Source organism: Diadema setosum, chromosome 14, assembly GCF_964275005.1.
Source record: "Diadema setosum chromosome 14, eeDiaSeto1, whole genome shotgun sequence".
In the NCBI taxonomy this organism is placed as follows: domain Eukaryota; kingdom Metazoa; phylum Echinodermata; class Echinoidea; order Diadematoida; family Diadematidae; genus Diadema; species Diadema setosum.
In genome coordinates this window covers 29426829-29446756 of record NC_092698.1, presented here as the reverse complement: position 1 = coordinate 29446756, position 19928 = coordinate 29426829, and the positions used below count along the sequence as shown (strand labels likewise).

Genomic DNA, 19928 nt, shown 5'->3' with positions numbered 1-19928 from the left:
CACTGTTTTCAGAGATACAGCCACATACACCAGTGACTTCTTGTAATGACCTCTTTTTAATCCCTACTGTAAGAAAACATGTGATCAAATTGATGATTTCATTTTCGTGTTTGACTCCTGAACTGTCCTATCTTACAAAATAAATATGTTACAAAAAATAGCATGGAGATGCATACTGCTACACTCTATTAAATTCTTTCCCACTTCCAACACTCAGACCTGTTGTGTATTCATATCACACAACATGTGGGTCTTGTGCAGATTATACTCTCAGTATAGACCCACTGTGAAACATGAACTCTCCGGCTTCACACCCTCGCAAAATTCTACACCAAAGTAGGGCGCTACAGATATGACATCTACCTTGACTCTGGAGGGTACTGTTTTGCTTGGTAGGAGGAGGAGGAGGAGGAGGAAATAGGAAGAGAAGGACACGGAGAAAGAGGAGGAGAAGAAGAAGGGGTGATGGGATTTTCTAGGTGGGCTTCAGCTAGCAGCCACACCCATTCCTATTCTCCCCGGCCTCATCTACCTCCATGGGGATGCCCTGCCCATTGCCGTGGGCGATGACAGCCCCAGGAAACTGGCTCTTGTCCACGCTGCGCTCCATCCTCAGCATGACGTTGTCCAATAGGCACTCGATAGCCTTGGCAATGTTGTTTCCACTTTTGGCACTTGTCTCAAAGTAAGGTAACCTGCAGAAGTAGTGCAAGAAAATAATTGAAAACCAAGTTATTAAAAAAGTCAAGTATTCCACAAATGTGACAGCAATAAAAAAACAACACATTTTGAAGAGGAAAAAAAAAAAGACATTACCCCTTATAGTAATCCACATCTTATCTCCTCTATACTTGCAAAAAGGAGCTGGATCTTGCTGTTATGCATAGGTATTCTTTTGACTGGATCAGTTTTCAAGATTGTTTGTTAATGTATATAAGTATACATGTTTACATGCGCCAAACACTGACAGCTAAAATTTAGGGTACATTGCAAACAGTACAGAAAATAAGTAAGAGTATCCTGATTGTGTCAACTTTATAGCTGTGCAGAAGATCTAACTTGAAACCTGTCAGCATGCATGATAAAAATGACTTCAAAATAGAATGTCTTTATAATAGAAATGCTAGATGACTGGCTTAAGTGGAGACTATTGAAATAGTGGAAAGCTGTGTTATAGGTATTATACCTATGAGAAAGCAATAAAAACTAGATATCAAAACCGAGGCAATCAATTCATGGTACGTACTTAGATATTTAATAATAATAATAATAATAATAATTGCATTTATATGGCGCTTCATACTGACGTTTCTAAGCGCACTTTGCTACTCATACAAATAGATTAGAAAACACAATAACATTAACGAAATCAGCATTAACAGTAACAAAAGAAGAAGAAAGAAAAGAAAAGAAAAGAAAAATACATGTGATACAATGGTACAATAATTGATAACTGTGTGCGCCTCCAGGAGAAAAAAAAAAAAAATCTACAACTGATTAAACAGGTGAGTTTTAAGAACAATTTTAAATGATTCGACAGATGAGGCATTCTGAATATACAGAGGGAGTTTATTCCAAAGAGTGGGAGCAATGGAAGAGAAGGCTCGGTCACCATAACGGGTTTTTGTACATGGGCCATGAAGTAATTGGAGAGAGGAAGATGAACGGAGGGGTCTGGCAGAAGAGGAGGAGCGGAGAGAGACTAGGTTTTGAAGATATATGGGTGTAAGATTACGTGTGATTTTGTACTCAGGACATATATTTGAACTCATATATCAATAATCAAGCTATTCCCTTTCTATTTTCTTCTCTTCTATCTGACTTTCTAGCTATTCGTCTGTCTGTGTGTCCATGCCTGTTTCTTTCACTCTATCTCATGTGATGTACAATTGGCATTGCAAACAAATTCACTCTTATCTCTTTAAATCCAATGAGGATGAGCTGATTTTGCCTTAACATGCTTTTCCAAATAGACACCTGCCTGAGAGCATACTCAGTGACTATAGTCTTCAACAGGTTGATATCACCCTAGGCATTCTGCAACCTGTCCTCTCTTCCTTCATCCAATCTACTGATCAATATAGCAGCACATGTTACCGTGCATTCAGCTGAATTACAAGAGGCTCAAGGCAGTGCTTAAACAGGACTTCCTCAAAACTGATTAGGGTACAAAAAAAGGGAAAAACGTCAATAAAGCAGAAGAGTTGAAGTAGCGTACATGGAGATGGCTTACACTTCACCAAATGGTAAACAGACTGGCTTACAGAACTGAGACGTGCTCTAAATTGCAATATCCGGAATTCTAGGTTAAGTGGTGTACATCGCCAAATATGGATGTTGAAATGAGCTGCAACAATGGCATAACCTTATAACTATATCTTCATGAGATTGAAAAAGAGAGTTTGAAAAAGAATGAAAAAGAGATTGGTCAACTCTGTTCCCTTCTTTGAGATTTGTCAGATCAAAAGTGATAAAAAGATATCGAAGATAACCAAATTTGTATGTGTTATTTGGTGTATCTCAATTTCAAGCACATGATTACCTGTGCTTTAGCAGTGAACAAAAAAAAAATATTCAAAAATATATTTGAAGATATAGTGACACCAATTAACCTTGTTTTATTTTCCAACAAACCCAAAGATATCTCAGCAAAGGGGAAACCATACATATTTTTTTTTAATCACATTTTCTTTGCAGAGGCTGGGCGATACTAGGAAAGAATGTCACCTTTGTATGCATTCATTCATGCTAGGTGCCCAGAATAAATCTCAACACTGCCCTGACTCAAGACACATGATAAGCACTTCGTCTGTGTGCAGTGCACATTACATCCACGTTTCAACACTACTGTACTTGGTGGGCATGCGATGGCATTTCAAAAGGAGGTATCTACAAACGATACCACCTTACGCACAGAGGAAATGCGGCAGCTAGAGATTGTGCGTGGGATGGCCATATGGCTCATGCATGAGAGAACAAGCCTGCAACATTTCTAAGCAGGCCCTTTGTGAATTTAACAGATTCCTAGCTTTTTTTTGTAAAGCATATAAAAAGAGAGAAACAACATTCCTTCAGTTGATCCCCAAATGGGTTACAGTCCTGAAAGTTATGCAATCTAGCTTTACAGCCTCATACAATGATGCATTGAGGAGGCCCCTACTAAACAGGAAAAGACAGAAAAATGGATATAGGTCACTATGGTCTGGGTTTAACAAATACCTGCTCTTTTGTACCTTATTTTGTTTTAATTACTGTAAAAGTGGAAATTTTTGTGGTGTTGAAATTTTCGCGCATTTCGCGCGACCAGAAACTAGCGCGAAAATAAAAGCATGCGAATATTTTTGCTTGCCATATGTTTCTGTGCATGTCTTGATTCCACGGAATTAAAAATACGTGAACCTCTTCTTACCCGGCCAAGCGCGAAAAATTAGTCGCATGAAAATATCCACTCTTACAGTAATTACTTTTGTTATTGTTTACCTACCAACAATTTTCTTTTGCTGCTCTCATAAAAAAAAAAAATCATAAACACACACACACAAACACACACACACACACACACACACCTGCATGAACACTGTAAAACACAATATTTTCGCGGCATGAAATTTTCACAAATGGAAGCCGACGGGCTTATTTGCAGCATGAAATTTTCACGAGTTGCCTCTAACATTCAGTGCATATAGTGTAGACAAGATCTGCAGCGTGAAATTTTCACGAGTTGCCTCTAACATTCAGTGCATATAGTGTAGACAAGATCTGCAGCGTGCATTTTAATTTCGTGAAACTCTGCTCTCGCGAAATTCGCGAAATTAAAATGTACACAAACATTCCTCGTTTCACTGTAGATTATTTGCCAGTTAAAGGAGACAACATTACAGACCTATTGGATGCTGTGGTATATGGTAGAAAACCCAGTTAAGAATTAATAAGAACTCTGCCCATGTTCTTCAGATATATGCATGAGAAATGACAGAAAAGATAATGACAAGACCAAATTTGCACAGAAAGGGAGAGTTGTTCATGTCAAAGCAGCAACATCCAGTCTACTGCAATTTTGCAAGATTGACTTTTGATCTCTGTACTCAAACCATGTCAATGATATGCATTCTGTAGTAGAGTTAAACTATCATTTATACCTCAATTTCTCTTTGAGGTCTTCATTTTTCCAGATGAACTTTTGAATTAAAGAATATATCATAAAACAGTACTCTTTACAGTTCTTCAGCTGTAGCAGGGGGAAAAAAAATCTTGCCTTTCAGATCAGCCAATTTGTATCATGTTCTTGATCCCAAATGAGAATGATGTACATCTGCACATCCACCCCTGAGGGGGTGCTTCTTGAGACAAAAACAAACGAACAAAAAGGTAACACAGAAATTTCTGTCCCGATCAGAAAATTAGCTGGACGGAAAGACTGAAACCGCAAAGCAGCCCTTTTACTGAACTTGCCGGCAGGGATTGTAATGCATCAGCGTCAAATTTACATACCCTGGAAAGTTGCTGCATGATTACACAGACCTAGCTGGCAAGCATTCAGAAAGAAACGCTCTTTCTTTCTCCTTTGAATACATAACCACTCACACAAGAATGCATGCAGTGATGCCACACTGCATGAACGGTTGACAGAGTCTCAATCGCAGTGGATAAAGGAAACCTTGCAGTGGTTACCTTCATTGGATTATTATCATTTTGTGTTTTTTTTTTCCACACTGATCATGGGGATTGTTTGTATTTTGACCTGTCACTCTGGCAAATTTTCTGATCGACATGCAGGTGCAGACAATGTACAAACAATTCCATGGCACATGGGGTATATATATACATAAATATATATATATATATATATATATATATATATATATATATATATAGATAGATAGATAGATAGATAAATAGATAGATACAGATATATCTTTCAGCACAAGACTGCTTCATCAATTTTTTTATTATCTTTTTTTAAAATAAAGAAATGATGACCCAAATTCAGGACCCAAAGACTAAAAGTTAATCTCATAGATTAAAGATGAGTCCATAGAGAGTGTGAATGACAGTCACAACTGTAACAAATCGGGTCATGCATGGTCAATATCTCTGGAATATTTTTGTCAATGGTTTCCCGGAACAACTTAAAAAAGCAGATTTATAACATCTTTCCCACTTTAATTCCACCTTCTGCACTGATTGACGGTGACTACATTGTAATCACAACAGGCACAGATCACGGCCTGGTAAGATCTTTGTCGACTGCGTGGAACTCATCACGTGGTGCGTGGTGCAGTGAGAATTAAACATACGGCAAGCACAATACATCCATGAGTTGAGCCACTGGTCAGTGAACCAAACCTAGCTCTCGCCCCCATCATGTCCCAGTCCCACTCCAAGCAGCCATCAACGATGACGTTGCCAGACATGCTCTGCCCCCGAGTGGCCACAATACAGACGTAACTGCAACCTGCCATTCTAATGTACCCCCTACATGTTTACACGCATATCATATTTCTCAAATTCTCTTGGTGTCGTGCCACAAGAGGAAATCTCGAAGTGGAATATCTGATTTTGCCCTTTCTCTAATACATGATGGAATATGCAAGCATTCTTACATTACAAGCCACTTTCGATAAAGATGCAGAAGCTAAAAAAAAAAAAAGAACTCACAATATTCAAAATCTAGAGATGGCCTACACATCATCGAAACAGATAGTGTAGGACTTCAAACTTCCTTATACTGTACATTTCACAGACATATGCAAAGTAGTGTTTCAAAAGGGGAAGTGGACAATTAGAAATACCATGACAACTTTTCCAAGAAACTTTGTTCTCAGTTTGAAAACGCTGCTCTAAGAAGGTGTGAGCAAATAGAAATGACTTCAAACAAAGTCTCATTAGGTGCTGCAAAAAAACAAACAACCAAAAGTTTAAGAAAAAAAATTATGGTTTAGAGCAACAGCTACTTGGCATGTTTGGTGACATTAAGTTTGTTCAGGTTTATAAAGAGTTTGCAATGCTTTGCTCACCCATATTTCTCTGCCATCTCCTTGGCTCTTTCGTCTACGACCACTCTCTGGTCGTCCAGATCGGACTTGTTGCCGCATAACACCACGTCTGGGTTCTCGCAGTAGGCGTGCATCTGGAGCTGCGTCATCCAGTTTCGGATGTTGAGGAAGGATTGTTCGTTTGTGAGATCGAAGAGGAGGAGGAAACCCATGGCGTCCCGAAAGAAGGCTGTCGTTAGACTTCGAAACCTGAAAAGACGAGACAAATAAAGAAAACTAGATTGAAGAATGTGTATCTTATATTGCTGTTGTGACCCACAAAAGCAAAAGTAAATGTAGCTAGGAAAAAAAAAAGTCCTTCAGAAAAAAGTAAAAGGTGAATGATATAAATATTACATATCAACACTACGAAAAATCCCTGTAAACAAGCATCAGAGCTCATATTGGCAGAGATGCATTTTGTAATCCCAAGCAGCACATTTTATTACTGCTCCTTTTAATGAGCAAAGCGGTTATCATGTTCACATAGGCATTCAGTACTTACACATATCACAAACAAAAGTTAAAAGCAACCTTGACTCCAAGAAGAAAAAAAAAATGGAAAAGAGAAAGCTGTATCAAGCTGGCGAAGGCTGAGCCACTTCTCCCCACGTTTCCTCTGAACATTTTACTTGAGAATGATTTTTTTTTTTTCATTTAAATGGAACCTTTCATCCTTTGCTTTTTAAATCAAACCCAAATTTTCTGTTGGACACCTTGATTGAATAATTTGTACACACTACACACACTGGGATCATTAAAACATTGATGCTTTAAAATGCTGTGCACGAGTTCCGAGTCTGAGGCTATCAAGATTGGACAGCTTCCCGCCCGAGTGATATATATATGACAATCGTAATCAGTGACTGATGCGACGACGGAATGAGTGCTCTCAGGAGAACATTTATTCAAGTGAAATCCAATTGTCTGGAGAAAAGAGGGAGAATGAGCGATATCTTGCATTTTGCACATCTTGTATCCATCAATTACTGGTACACACCAACAGCCTCGGAAATGCCATATCTACTTCCATCCAAAATCAATATCTCACATCCGACTCTCTTCCAGCTTTGCCATGAGGAATCAATTATTTCTTACAATACCCTCATTTCCACAAGTTTGCTGCTTCTTGCCCCAGAAAAAAAAAAAGTTTTTGAGAAAAATGAAAACACCTTCAAAGTTTTTAACCACAATCACAGAATGATATGCATTTATCAGTTCACTCTATATGCACTCTGTCTAAAGTGACTGTATTTTCTTACGATATTTTTCTTTTATTTCAATTTCAATCACTGCTATACATTACACTTGACTGTTTAGATACATACGAAACATATCATCTCCTGTTAAAGACTATACTAAAAGATGTGATTGAAATTTTTTATGGAGAAAAAAAGATTTCCCTCTTGGCTCGAATACTACACACACACTCACACACACACACACACACACACACACACACATGTAAACATCTGTATACACAGTAATTGTACCACTTTTATTCTAGCCAATCTACCTACAATGTAAACATGATAAAAGGCACAATAATTTTACAGAGCATAATTATCCTCCAACAAATCACTTAAACTTTGGTGTACAGGTGCTCAGCTGCAACAAATCACATACAAATCACTTTAAATTTTACATAACTGTTTCAAGCACTTGCAAAAGAAGTACACACATAAACTAGTGTGATTTTGTGACTGCCTGTAATACAGAGTGGTGAAAGTAGAATTAACTGCCTTTAATAATTGCCTAACACTTTCAGTTACTCACCACACTCTTAGATTATACCACACATCGCTTCCGCTGTACCCTTTATAATTGGTTCTCGCTGATAGACATGATAATAATACAGTTTCAATATTTCAGAAACATGTGCGGGTCAAACCTACTATACCGGTGGAATTTGGAAACTTCAGTAATTCTGACTATTCTGCCTACGTAAAAAAAAAAAAAGAATTAGACATTGCAGAACATGGTTCTTGCATTGCATCTTTCAGTGGCAGGTGCTAGTAAAGTTGAAACAGACGTACAGGGAAATAAAGCTGGAATGTTAACATATTATGGCCCAAGTGAGGGATATACATTTGTAGGTGAAAAACTTCTTGTCACTGGAAAAAAAAAAATCTTGTCAATGTATAAATTTCAAATGCTCAAAAAATGTTTTTCTAAAAACTCAAAATGACATGACACAGGTTACAGCCACATGAATCATTCTTATTCAACTCTCCTTATAATTTACAACTCCCTCCCTACTTAACCACAATGGCCACCGACCATACAATGCACATGCACATACACACAAACACACACATACTCGTAAGAGGCTTCAACTGGGGATAGAATCGTTTGCTCAAGGCATTTGGGCATATTCTAATATTTGTTTCTCTCTCTCTCTCTCTCTCTCTCAAAAATGTTTTGATAAATTTACTGATTGAAAAGGAAAACTATCAAATTTAATATCTTAAGTCCATTGAATCAGAAAAAGATGAGGATTCAAGAGAGTCGAGTATGAATGCATACACAATTGAGGATATGTGTAAAAATTTTTAGAGTTTCCCCATTTGAATGGGGTGAAATACTACAACTTAACAGTATTCCCATGAGAATAGGACATTTATGTGAACATACTCACACACAAATGCATACATCTCTTTCACATCAGCCAGTTTTCTGATGATTTCTGATCAACAGACTTTAATGAATTATCAGACACCAAACAAAAACAATGCATTTTATACACAAACAAGTAAAACATAAAGTGCTCACATAGGGCCTATGCACCAAAAAGTCACTTCCCTTGCCCTGTTAATGACAGTGCCACACTGTTTAGTCTGTCACTGTTTCTGTGTCACAGTTTCTCGCTACACTAAACTAAACAAGGCAGGCATGCATCACTTTAATTTCAGCAAGCCTGTTGATAACGATACGCAGCTCTCTTCTCTGGTGTGTTTGTGGCTTCAGCACATGGCTTGAGGACTTGGTCGCCTCTGTATTTGCACCTAAAAATAGAATTCTTGCACTGACCAAAACGAGGGAGAGAGAGAGAGGGGGGTCATACATGTAGTGTCTCCACGGACGGCTTTTGGCCAGCATTAGGTTCATGTAGTGCAGGGAAAGGTTCTGAGCGTTCAAGCTACTGTAAAACAAGGAATGTTCACGTGCATTTTAATTTCGCGAGTGCCAAGATTTGCGAAATTAAAATGCACATGAAAGTCATTGTCTAAACTATACTCATTGAATGTTAGAGGCAACTCACATAAATTTCATGCCGCAAAAAAGGCCATAAGCTCCAATGCGCTAAAACTTCATGCCGCAAAAAATTGTGCTTTACAGTACTTTATTGCAAGAAATCCTCCATCTTCAATTTTCATGGGATCAAACATTTTCCCAAAATTCAATCGTTTAGATGAATTCTCCTAATATTCAATTTGTGGTGAGCATTCACCGATCTCCCCCCCCCCCAAAAAAGAATATAAAGATGATTCACGATCCTTATAGTACGTGCACACACAAATGAATAGCACTGCCATGTGTTATGATGTAAAAAAAAAAACGACAACAACTGCACAACAAAGTCAATCAACATATAACCATCATTATGAATTACTGAATGCCTTTGGGCTATTTGTTCATTTTGATAATGGTAGGAGTATCTGATCCCACTTCTCACTAACTGATCCTAAATATATACACCTGCCATTCTGCATGCAATTGCTATTATGATGAGCACATGTCAAACACAAGGTTGCATTGCCTATCAAACATTAAGGTCACATATTGCCGCCCGCATGAAGGACAACCACCATTGTCAAATTTCCCTCTCTTTTTTTTCTTCATATTTTTTTTTGTCTGTAAGCAGGTTTATCCACCAGCAGAAAAAGCAAATATCTGATTTTGTACACAAATGTTGAACCTAGTATCATGAATGAATCATTACATCGGTTTTACCCAGCCTGTCCTTGTTCTACGCTACAGCACTTCCAATTGTGTTCAAGACCTTGATGCCATCCACATGGAAAGTAACATCCTTGATTCTGCTATCACTGCCTTCACAGATGAGCATCAGAAGAGGATGAGCATAATACTATACAGCTACTGTAAAACTACGAGAGAGGGAATCTCTGATGATGGAAACAGACAAGTATACAATGCACTGAGAGCCTCCAGATCCGAGTTGACAGGAAAAGCACTACAAATATTATATATCATCGCCGGTCACACGAACCGACGAATCCCTCAGGTTTGCGTAAGAATGACAATTCGAGAAAATCGCGTTTGAAGTTAACCCATTTTTGACTTCTGGTTGCTACACTTTCATGTCTATAATTTCCAATTATTTTTGTAGTACATCAGACTTCAATTCTTGCTCTAACTTGTGAAGTTTTTATCGAATTGTATTGTTAACAAATAAGCGAGAAATCGTCAAAGAGCTGCATGCATGTATTTTCGGTCTGCAAAGAACGTTGTCATTTTCCATGTGTGTCCATATGTACATGTACATTGAGCGTTGTCATTGTCAACACATGTATTACACAGTACGCGCACTGTGCGCGCGGTCAATGAACTGTTGAATCTCAAAAATTACACGCAAGTCAATGCGCACTGATTCGTCGGTTTGGTGACCGCGCGTACGCACGGTCACCGAACCGTCAAATCGCCTGATTGTTTAACACACGCGTCTATGGGGAAAACAAATAATTTTCACAAATGGAATTACATACTTCTACAAAAGTGATAACTACGTAAAAATTACACCGAATTACACACTGAGAATTTCAGAATATGTAGTATGGAATATCTACTATCGAAATGAATGGAAATCTCAAAATCGAAAATTTGACCCAAAATCGAGTGATTCGTTGGTTCGTGTGACCGGCGACGATATATATAGTGCATGATATACTTGTTTCTATATTCCCTAACAAATCTTTAAAAAATCACAAATGTTTTCACTTACAATAAATGTCACTTGTTTGTTTACATAATTATAATAGCACTGCACGATACCATAGATATGACATCACAGTATGGTATATTTATCTCTATCGGCCTTTGTTTCAATACAGCAATTTTATGTTTGGTCACATGACACTATTTGAAGGTCATTAATGAAGGATAATGATTCAGATTAACTTCATCCTTTAAGCTTCACCCCATCAGTAAAATCAATAATGGGTCTGACTGTTTGTGATTTTCATACATTATCCATTTTCTTGTTGTTGCAAGAACATTAGATCAGGTAGAACTTTACGGGACTTAAATCATACTCTTCATCTGTCAAGAGAACTCAACTTTCTCCTGTCCACCTGGCCATTTACAAACAATGTTCAATTATTAAAAGCATTTCATGATCAAGCAGGTGGCCTAGTGCTGACGGTTGATATTTTCCGCTACCTTTACGGCCGTGTCGTGGGCTGCTCAACAGATGAAAAACGTTTTGCTGGTGAATGTGAAATTGGAAAAGCTGCAGATATCTTCTTAAGAATTCAAGGACAGTTTTCACGCCCCTGAAAGCTAACATAATGAATTATTGAGTGCGGTGTGTTTGCGTATACTCAAACAGTCATATTCTCACATAGTCACTCAGAAATGGCAAGTTCACATCCACTTCCAATCATCACATACATGTATTAATCTGTTGAGGACAGTTTGATTTTGCTACAAAACGCATTTCCTGCCCGTGTACTGTATACTCGGGACTCGTCCTCAACAGGTTAAAATGATATTGTATGTCTGCATGGCATAATGTACCAACTACACTGTGATGACATTGTATGCACAAATGAGCACATTGTTTAGAGAGAATACACCTCTCCAACATTACCTGATAAACAGAGGAAGTGATTTTGGAGCACGTGATTTAATGGTTGGTTTATCATTTTACTTCTATGTAAATTCTGGTAACTGTAGGAACAGTATCTTGGCTTTGGCCTTGTCATTCTCTAGGAAAGCAATGGGACCTAATGTAATCATCATGGCAAGACTAGGAAACTCAGATGTATGCAGGAATGGATTGCTCGCATGTAGTGTAGTTGCCTGCTGAGAAGAAAGTTCATTCGAATCTGGGTTAAAGGAAACCAAAACCCAAACAGAAATGTGGATTAAGTGAAAGCAGCAACATTAGTAGAACACATCAGTGAAAGTTTGACAAAAATCGCACAATTGATGCAAAAGTTATGAATTTTTAAAGTTTTGGTGTTGGAACCATTGGATGAGGAGACTACTAGAGGTTATGACATCATGTGTTGACAACAATATAAGGAAAATATAAAGGGAATTCCACAAAAATTCATCTTTCATGAAAATTACACATTCCATCAACTTGATACTAACATATGTTAAGGGGAGCAATAATTCCCCCTGCTTTCTGAAAGCGGTTAGTCAAGTGCTCTTTTGTTATGCTAGAAAAGTGAATTTTTGTGGAATTCCCTTTATATTTACTTCATATTGTTGTCCACACGTACATGACACCATAACCTCTAGTAGTCTCCTCATCCTAAAGGTTGTGGTTCTCTTTGCACAAACCTGAGCCTGCAGCTCATCTCATGGGTAACGTCACACACAAAAAAATTGCTGCAAAAGCTGCGGTCTGTGAGGACGGTGTAGGCTACAGCTGGCGCACACTGAAAAAAGTTTCAGCGGCATAAAGGTTCCTTTGCAGGCAGGTCTGCACCCCTGTCATTCTCAAGCATTGGGACTTCCTCTCATGCAAATAGTCAATTTGAGAAGTACGGCTGCCTTCAACCCTCCAGCTCAGGCCAATGAGTGACACGTTTTCGAGATTGTGGCACCGAGTCTGATTTTATCGGGAAGCATGTGACACACAGTGGCAGTCATCGCATGCGTGCAAACTCAACATGCCAATATGAAGCTCATGAGTGGCAGCAGCATATATGTATTTCACACATTGTTTAAACATTCAAGTGCATATTTGATTTTTTGACAGGTTTTTTTTTTCTTCCCTTTAAATTGATTCTCAGGGCAGTTTTTTTTTTCTTTTTGAGAAATCCACTTCAAGGAGAATTTTTTTTTTTTTAATTGAAAGGTTTCACAACTAAAATACAGATGATAGTAGACAACAAGAACAAAAAGTTATGACAGTTTGAATGGAAGTACTTCATCAAATCTATTTTAAAAGACCACCACCAAAAAAAAAAAAAAAAAACTAACTGGGTCATATGATGATAAAATCTTTTCCAGACATTAACATCACTCATTTCTAAACACAAATCGAACATGTAACTAGTTTTTTTTTTTCATTTCATACATGAATCATACACATGTTACTGAAGTACATGTTTGGGTTTTATTTACTTATACCTCATGCTACATGCAGCCTGCCCATAAAATGCATTTCTACACCACTTAATTTGATTTTGATAAACAGAGAGCATGATCAGACAAACCAAACATACAGTGTTAACATTCTATCAAAATATGACATACAATAAAGAAGCAACTGAATATCAAAAATTTCATTTTCATTAATTGAGCAGTGATTTTGGTCGTTACAACCAGGGCAAATTAGCAGTGGGGTAAAGATGACATAAAATCATAGCATACACATCATAAATATCATGTGTTTTGTTCATGAGTTAGCAATTACTACCCTTTCCTTTGAGAGAAATATAAGTAAACACTGCCAGATTATGGTAATACCCACCCTCACAACATCAACAAAAAATATACAGAGAATACAAGTTTTTCTTCTTTTGCTAATATAAAAAGAAATAATATCAAATGAAGGTTTGTTTCTAGGGAAGTTTGGGAAACTGAATCATAAGACATCACAACCTCATCTAATTTGCATGATTGATACACAGTACAAGATCACTCTTTCTTAAAAAACTATGGGAAACTTTGAAATTACAAAAGTTTCTTATTTAGGGTCTAACCATGTTCTGGCAGCTCTCATTATCTTACCTGAATTTTCCTTATTTATTGGCATTAAAGTGAATATTATGTACCTTACATGAGCACAACTAACTTTTTTGAGGAAACTATAGGACAAAGTATTTGCTGAGTGGCTATCATATGAGTAATGTGCTCAATGTTTGATTTCACAATTTTTTTTTCTTCACTGTCACTTTGGATGCTGCTGTCTAAATGCCCTTTTCCCACAAAACTTTCTTTCTGCAGATTTTTTTGTTTGTTTTTGTCAACCTATTAGCCTGGGAACGTGTGCAAATTACAGTGGGGATTTCATAACTTGGCAGGGAACTGATTAAAGGTGGAAACCTGCTGCGTGTTGTGATAAATTGCATCTCAGTTTAGGAGAAATACAATTTCCGTGACTCTGAATGATGACAGGGAATCGGATGATGAAAGGCCAGCAACTGACATTTGCATCCAGGTAATTGGTAGTCAATCAAATGAAATGGGCAGATGATTACACACACTCACACAGACACACACAAACATTGGAAACCGCAATTTTGATATGTTTTTGTGGTGCTCTTAATGGATTTTGTTTTTCATTTCATTAAATCATTATTACCAGGGTATAAGTGAATTATTAAAAGCACTTCTGGTGTATACATATATACATATTTATGAGTCCACAATGAGCATGTTCTCAGCATTTTGTCAATCTGAACATTCATTTCTTTTTCAGTATCATATTTGATATTGTTTTAATACTTCATTCCTTTGAAACAGAAAACGAGACACTGAACATTTCTCTTCCTTTACAAGAGTTGAATAAGTTGCTTGACAATATAATGACACAAATGATCAAGAATGCATGCAGAGTACTCATGACGCAAGTGTGGAACTATAATCTTTGCTACACATCTACATGTGCTTAATTGATACCACTTCTACCATGTTCTAATCACATAAGGTGTGCAGGAGGTTGTTTTCTTTTGTGGGCAGATAATTATGAATGCACCATGCCAAAGTAAACAGACAAACAAATACCCCATCCCATCCCCCCCCCCCCCCCAAAAAAAAAAGTGTGCTTGATAACAGAACTGTCAGATGATGGATTGAAATAATGGTGTCACCTTTCAAATCAGTGACATCATGGTTGGTGACTCCAGTTTTATTTTTTTTCCTTTGGTAAGAGTTATTATTATTGACAATGTCAATGGCACAGCTATAGTCAACAAGATACGATCATACTGACACCAAAAGCAAACACCTAGGCCATCTTGTGAGGGATGTAAATTATGATAAGAACATGAAATGATGAAGTTAAAGCCTTAGATCATCACAATGGATAGAGACATTTAAACTAATGCATATAAAACTATGTAGACTTCTGTCCTGAACTGTTGGAAATATTCCAGTCGTATTATTGGGATATTTTCATCACTTTGTTTAATTCTAAGGGTTGCATCTATGTGCGTGATGCACACAGCAGACTGTACTCCTGTTTTTCACGATTACACAAAAAGGAAGTGTAATAATGTCTGAACCTCTTTGTCAGAAGAAAATGGTATGTGTGGCTCCTAGTAGGTTTCCATTTGGCTTTGTATTTTCAGCAAGCAGGAAGTGATCACAAACCAAGTCATGCACCACTCGGCAGTGCAGCGTGTGATGAAGTCTCGTCAATATTTCATGTCTCGCCCTTACTCGGTTGATCACTTGATTACGGTGTAATTGCAGTGTATACGTCACATAGCAGATCCCAGCAAAGATGCAGTCTGTCTCTATACCACAGCACATCATGTAACCCTAGCTGTCCAAGGGTGGGGGGGGGGGGGGGGGGAGTGGCATGGTTAGGGGAAGGGAACAGGATGGATGGTCAGGTATCTTCATCGCTGTTCAAAGGGGGACAATTTTCCCTTTATTTGCATGATGATGGAAAAGGGTGATTTATTCACTTGGGGGAGCAATTTGAAATACTGTGGACCTAGCTGCAATAAAGGAATTGAAGGGTCTGAAGAAGATTTACAACCACTCTGAGAATCACTTATGTCGCTGTGCACCTGGAATAATGTATTGTGCACATTACCCTCTCAGGAGAGACAAATGTCGATGGGGGGAGGTGGGGTGGGAGGGGGGTCGGGAGATACTACCTATGTCCACATCTTATGCTGATGTAAACACACTGTAAGAGTCGCACTTCGCCTAATCATAGGCGTCTGTGTTTGCACTCCTCGCACAAGATTGTGCGAGCGGCGAGCGTTGCTCAGCTGACGTTTATAAACAGTGAGTTGGAGCGATAGATAAGGCTGGCATACAGTCACGCGTGTCTTCTTCAATGAGATACTGCACTCCTGCGGTTTAAAGTTACAGACGAGCTTGGGGAATATTGTGCTTCTATCGTTCAAGGTTGTTGGGCTTTTTCTTTTTGTCTGGGGGGGGGGGGGGGCTGCATGCACAGTATCATGACCTGTAGAATGATTTTGAATGTTGCATAAGTAATTTTTAGTGATGATTAAACCATTTAATCAACCAATTTTGACAAATTTTTGAAAGAAAAATATCACTATTGTCAAAATAGAATAACAAGGAATATTTTGATAATCAATTAAACATGATGAGATGACAGTACAATAACGTACAGTCAGACATTTCATGATTCTTTCAAAGGGTGAATAACTGCAAGACATTTTACAATAAAAAGTATAAATGTAAACAGTCATCTCAAAATGAGACGTTGTTAGCGCCCTCGTTGATCGATGGCAAATGATCTCACATGAGTGTATATATTTCATCTATTTAATGATTATATACTACAAATATCCTATATAAAACTCTCCTCTGTTTTCTCTGTTTGATTCAAGAAGGATTGAAACAGCCTGGAGGATGCAAATTTAACCCACTGCTTGCTTTGCCCTTAATCCCTTGACTCCAAGATTAAATTTGTGAATGTGGAATGTGAGTGATGTGCAGTAGCATAATAAGTTTCCAATAGTGTTGCCTTTGACTTGGAGTACTTTTGACCTTGACACTCTCAACCCCCGTCCAGCACCCCACACCCCCCCCCCCCCCCGGAAAAAAAAAAAAAAATCCACGGCCTTTCACGACCATTCTCTTACCATCTTTGCCATCAGAAAAATTAAAGAAGGATGATAATCTTGGCTGGATTGCAAAAATTACAAAATTATTCAAAATCCTGCATATTTTTAACTTTTCATCATGTCCACATTTTGATATAGAATTGTATATATGTGTGTGTGTGTGTGTGTGTGTGTTTATTTGTCTGTGCTGGCTTCAATGTACATATTGCTGCGCAACTAGAAAGGATTACTTGAAAGCTGGCAAAGTGCAGGCAAATGGTGTCCCTGAGGGTTAGTGTACTTGCACGGTCTGCTCAAACTGACAGACACACTGACGGCCTGTGCCCTCAAGAGCCTAGAATCTATGCTCCCCCGATGCTTACGTCCGTTTCAGGTAGAAGCCGGTGAGCGGAGTGCAAGTGACTTGCCGCGGCGGTTGCATTTGTCACGGATACATGCCTCTTTCGATTTGCACCTGTTCCCTGCGAGACAGGGTTCCGCGAGCGAGTCCCATTTCGGAAAGCTAACGGAATGTGTTTATCAAAAAGAGGTTTCAATCAGAATGGACAGATTTGCTAACAAATTTCCACATTCAAGAATTTCTCCAGAGTCGCAGGGCATGCACCTGCTAGACCATTCATACATTTCAATTTGCGACACTGATGGAAAGTGAGCCCCACAATTGGATCCCACGCACCATCTGCACAGAAATGAGAGCATTAATGACATCTTAGTGCTCAATGACAGGTTTGTCAAAACGACGGCATCAGTCAATTTCTAGGTGAACCACACAACTAAAGGCTTGCTTCCTGTGTTTGTGATGCAGTTACAATTTGAAATGTATTATGAAACGTATTTCAAGCAAATGGGTCAAATGTGGATTAAAGTACTGCAGAGAATATTTTCATTTGCTCTTCACAGTGGAGACTTTCATATCGTTTAACAGCCACTCTGACTGTCCCTGGATGGGTGTTAAACTCACATGTAAATTGTGCATTTATGAATGGGTGTATCATGGGACATGAATATATAATAACATGAATATCAATGTTGTGGGACTATGGATACCCTGTAAAGAATAAGCAACGAGTTATAATGTGCAAGGTGTGATGAAGTACCCAGAATTAAAAGAGAGCATGTTTTCCCCTTAGTGAGTTAGTCATGCACTCTTCCAGAGCGCATAATTTTCTATTTTTCAATTACAGTGTTTCTATTCTACTACTTGTACAATCTTGTTACGAGCTGAATAGAAATAGCATTATTGACTTATAGATCTGTGGTAAAATCCAAGAGTGTAATATGCTAAGGACTTAAATTATATAATGAAGAGTTTGTTCGTAAAAACCGAAGATTTTGAAGTACGGTCTCTGTCATAAAGTACAAATTAATACCTTTTAAATGATATATTGGTCACTACATATAAAGGTACATTTTTGAAGTTATGGTCAAAAAAACAAAATTTTCCTTATTTTTCTCTTTATTTTTCTCGACCTTTAATCGTAAATATCTCCATTTGGCAAATATGGACTTATCGGTTTTTGCAAACAAACTCTTCATATATATATATATATATATATGTGAGACGGAAGGAAAACTTGCAGTATAGACGTTGCAGTGGTGTTCAGTCTTGCCTTTATTCCCCGAGCTTTCGGCTATTTCACTAGCCTTTTTCAAGGGCTTGATGAGACATAACATAAAAGCAAAATAGCAACCAATTTGCATGCATTTGAACAGAAATAGAAATAGAAATAGTAATAACAAGAAGCCAATCAAACGGAATATAGGCAGTGGCACCAATTCGCATACATTTCAACAGAATAAGGCAGACAACAGAACAAAAACAAAACAAACACAAAAAACAGAAAACAAAGCAAAAGAAACATGGGCAGCAATATTACATTCGCTCCAACGGAAAGGTAGTATTATCACATACACTTGCGGTGAAAAAATACAGTTGTAGTAGTAGTTTAGTATAGGTAATACCAACGGTAATACATAAACCAACATAAATTAAAGCACAATAGTTACCTTTAGGGCGTGGGGATTTGCTTGTGTGTGGTGTGTGTGGTGTCCGGAGGGTGAGTGTGAGGGGTTCGTACATGTAATGCGGGGGCAGTGAAGTGTGAGGGGTGATATGTGGCGTGGGGGTATTTGGGACGGTGACACAGTAATAATTACATGCCTTTGAAGGTCATTCGCGCCGTGAAACTCTTTTATAAGATATAGGTACAAGGTCTTTATAGTAAATAAGGTGCACCTACATTCTTGACACTGTGAGTAGGTGCTCAATAAACTTCAAAACTTCTCGTACGTTCTGGATAGAGATTAAAACAGAATCTATGAAAAATTAAGGATCGGCATTAATTCCATGTGGACGTAAAGTTCGAAGTTTAGATATCCAGTACGATTCTCGTTTGAGAATGATATGGCTTTCCTTCTTTTTGATGAGTTCAATACCTGTGATTTGTACATCCCGAACTGAGTGATTTGGTAGGTTAAAATGTAAGGTGTAGGGGAGGATTTTGCGGCTGGAGGTGTTGTGGTTGATAATCTCAGAACGTGTGTTGTTCAGGCGGGTGTACAGAGACGTTTGAGTTTTGCCGACATACTGTAGGCCACATTGACAACATGTGACGAGGTATATTACCCAAGATGATTTGCAATTAATGTAGTCTGTGATGAAGTACGTTTTCTTTGTTGATGAGCTTGTGAATGTGTGTGTGTCTTGGATGTGTTGGTGCAGGATGCATTTTTTTGACTTACATTGGTAGAAACCAGGCGTTGAAGAGCTGATGTCTGTAGGTGTGCTGTGGAACTGTGGTGGGTTTGGGTGGGGTGGGCTTGGAGAATTGTGTGAGTTAATGTTTGTTGTTGATTCAGAGCTTTGTAGGGCGTCTTCCTGAATTGCGTCTACAAGCATGGATATTGTTTGTGTTTG

The 19928-nt window shown here is 38.2% G+C and overlaps 1 protein-coding gene across 1 annotated transcript in view; it reads right to left on the bottom strand.

Moving 5' to 3' along the window:
* Nucleotides 1-465: 465 nt before the first annotated feature.
* Nucleotides 466-19928, bottom strand: part of LOC140237594 (ras-related protein Rab-27A-like) — a 98248-nt gene continuing 78785 nt past the window's right edge. Inside the window, exons 4-5 of the mRNA XM_072317526.1 lie at nt 6018-6245; nt 466-695 (exon numbers count right to left, since the gene is read on the bottom strand). Of these exons, the coding sequence (XP_072173627.1) occupies nt 491-695; nt 6018-6245 (433 nt within the window). The 3' untranslated portion in view covers nt 466-490. The remainder of the gene's footprint in view (nt 696-6017; nt 6246-19928) is intronic.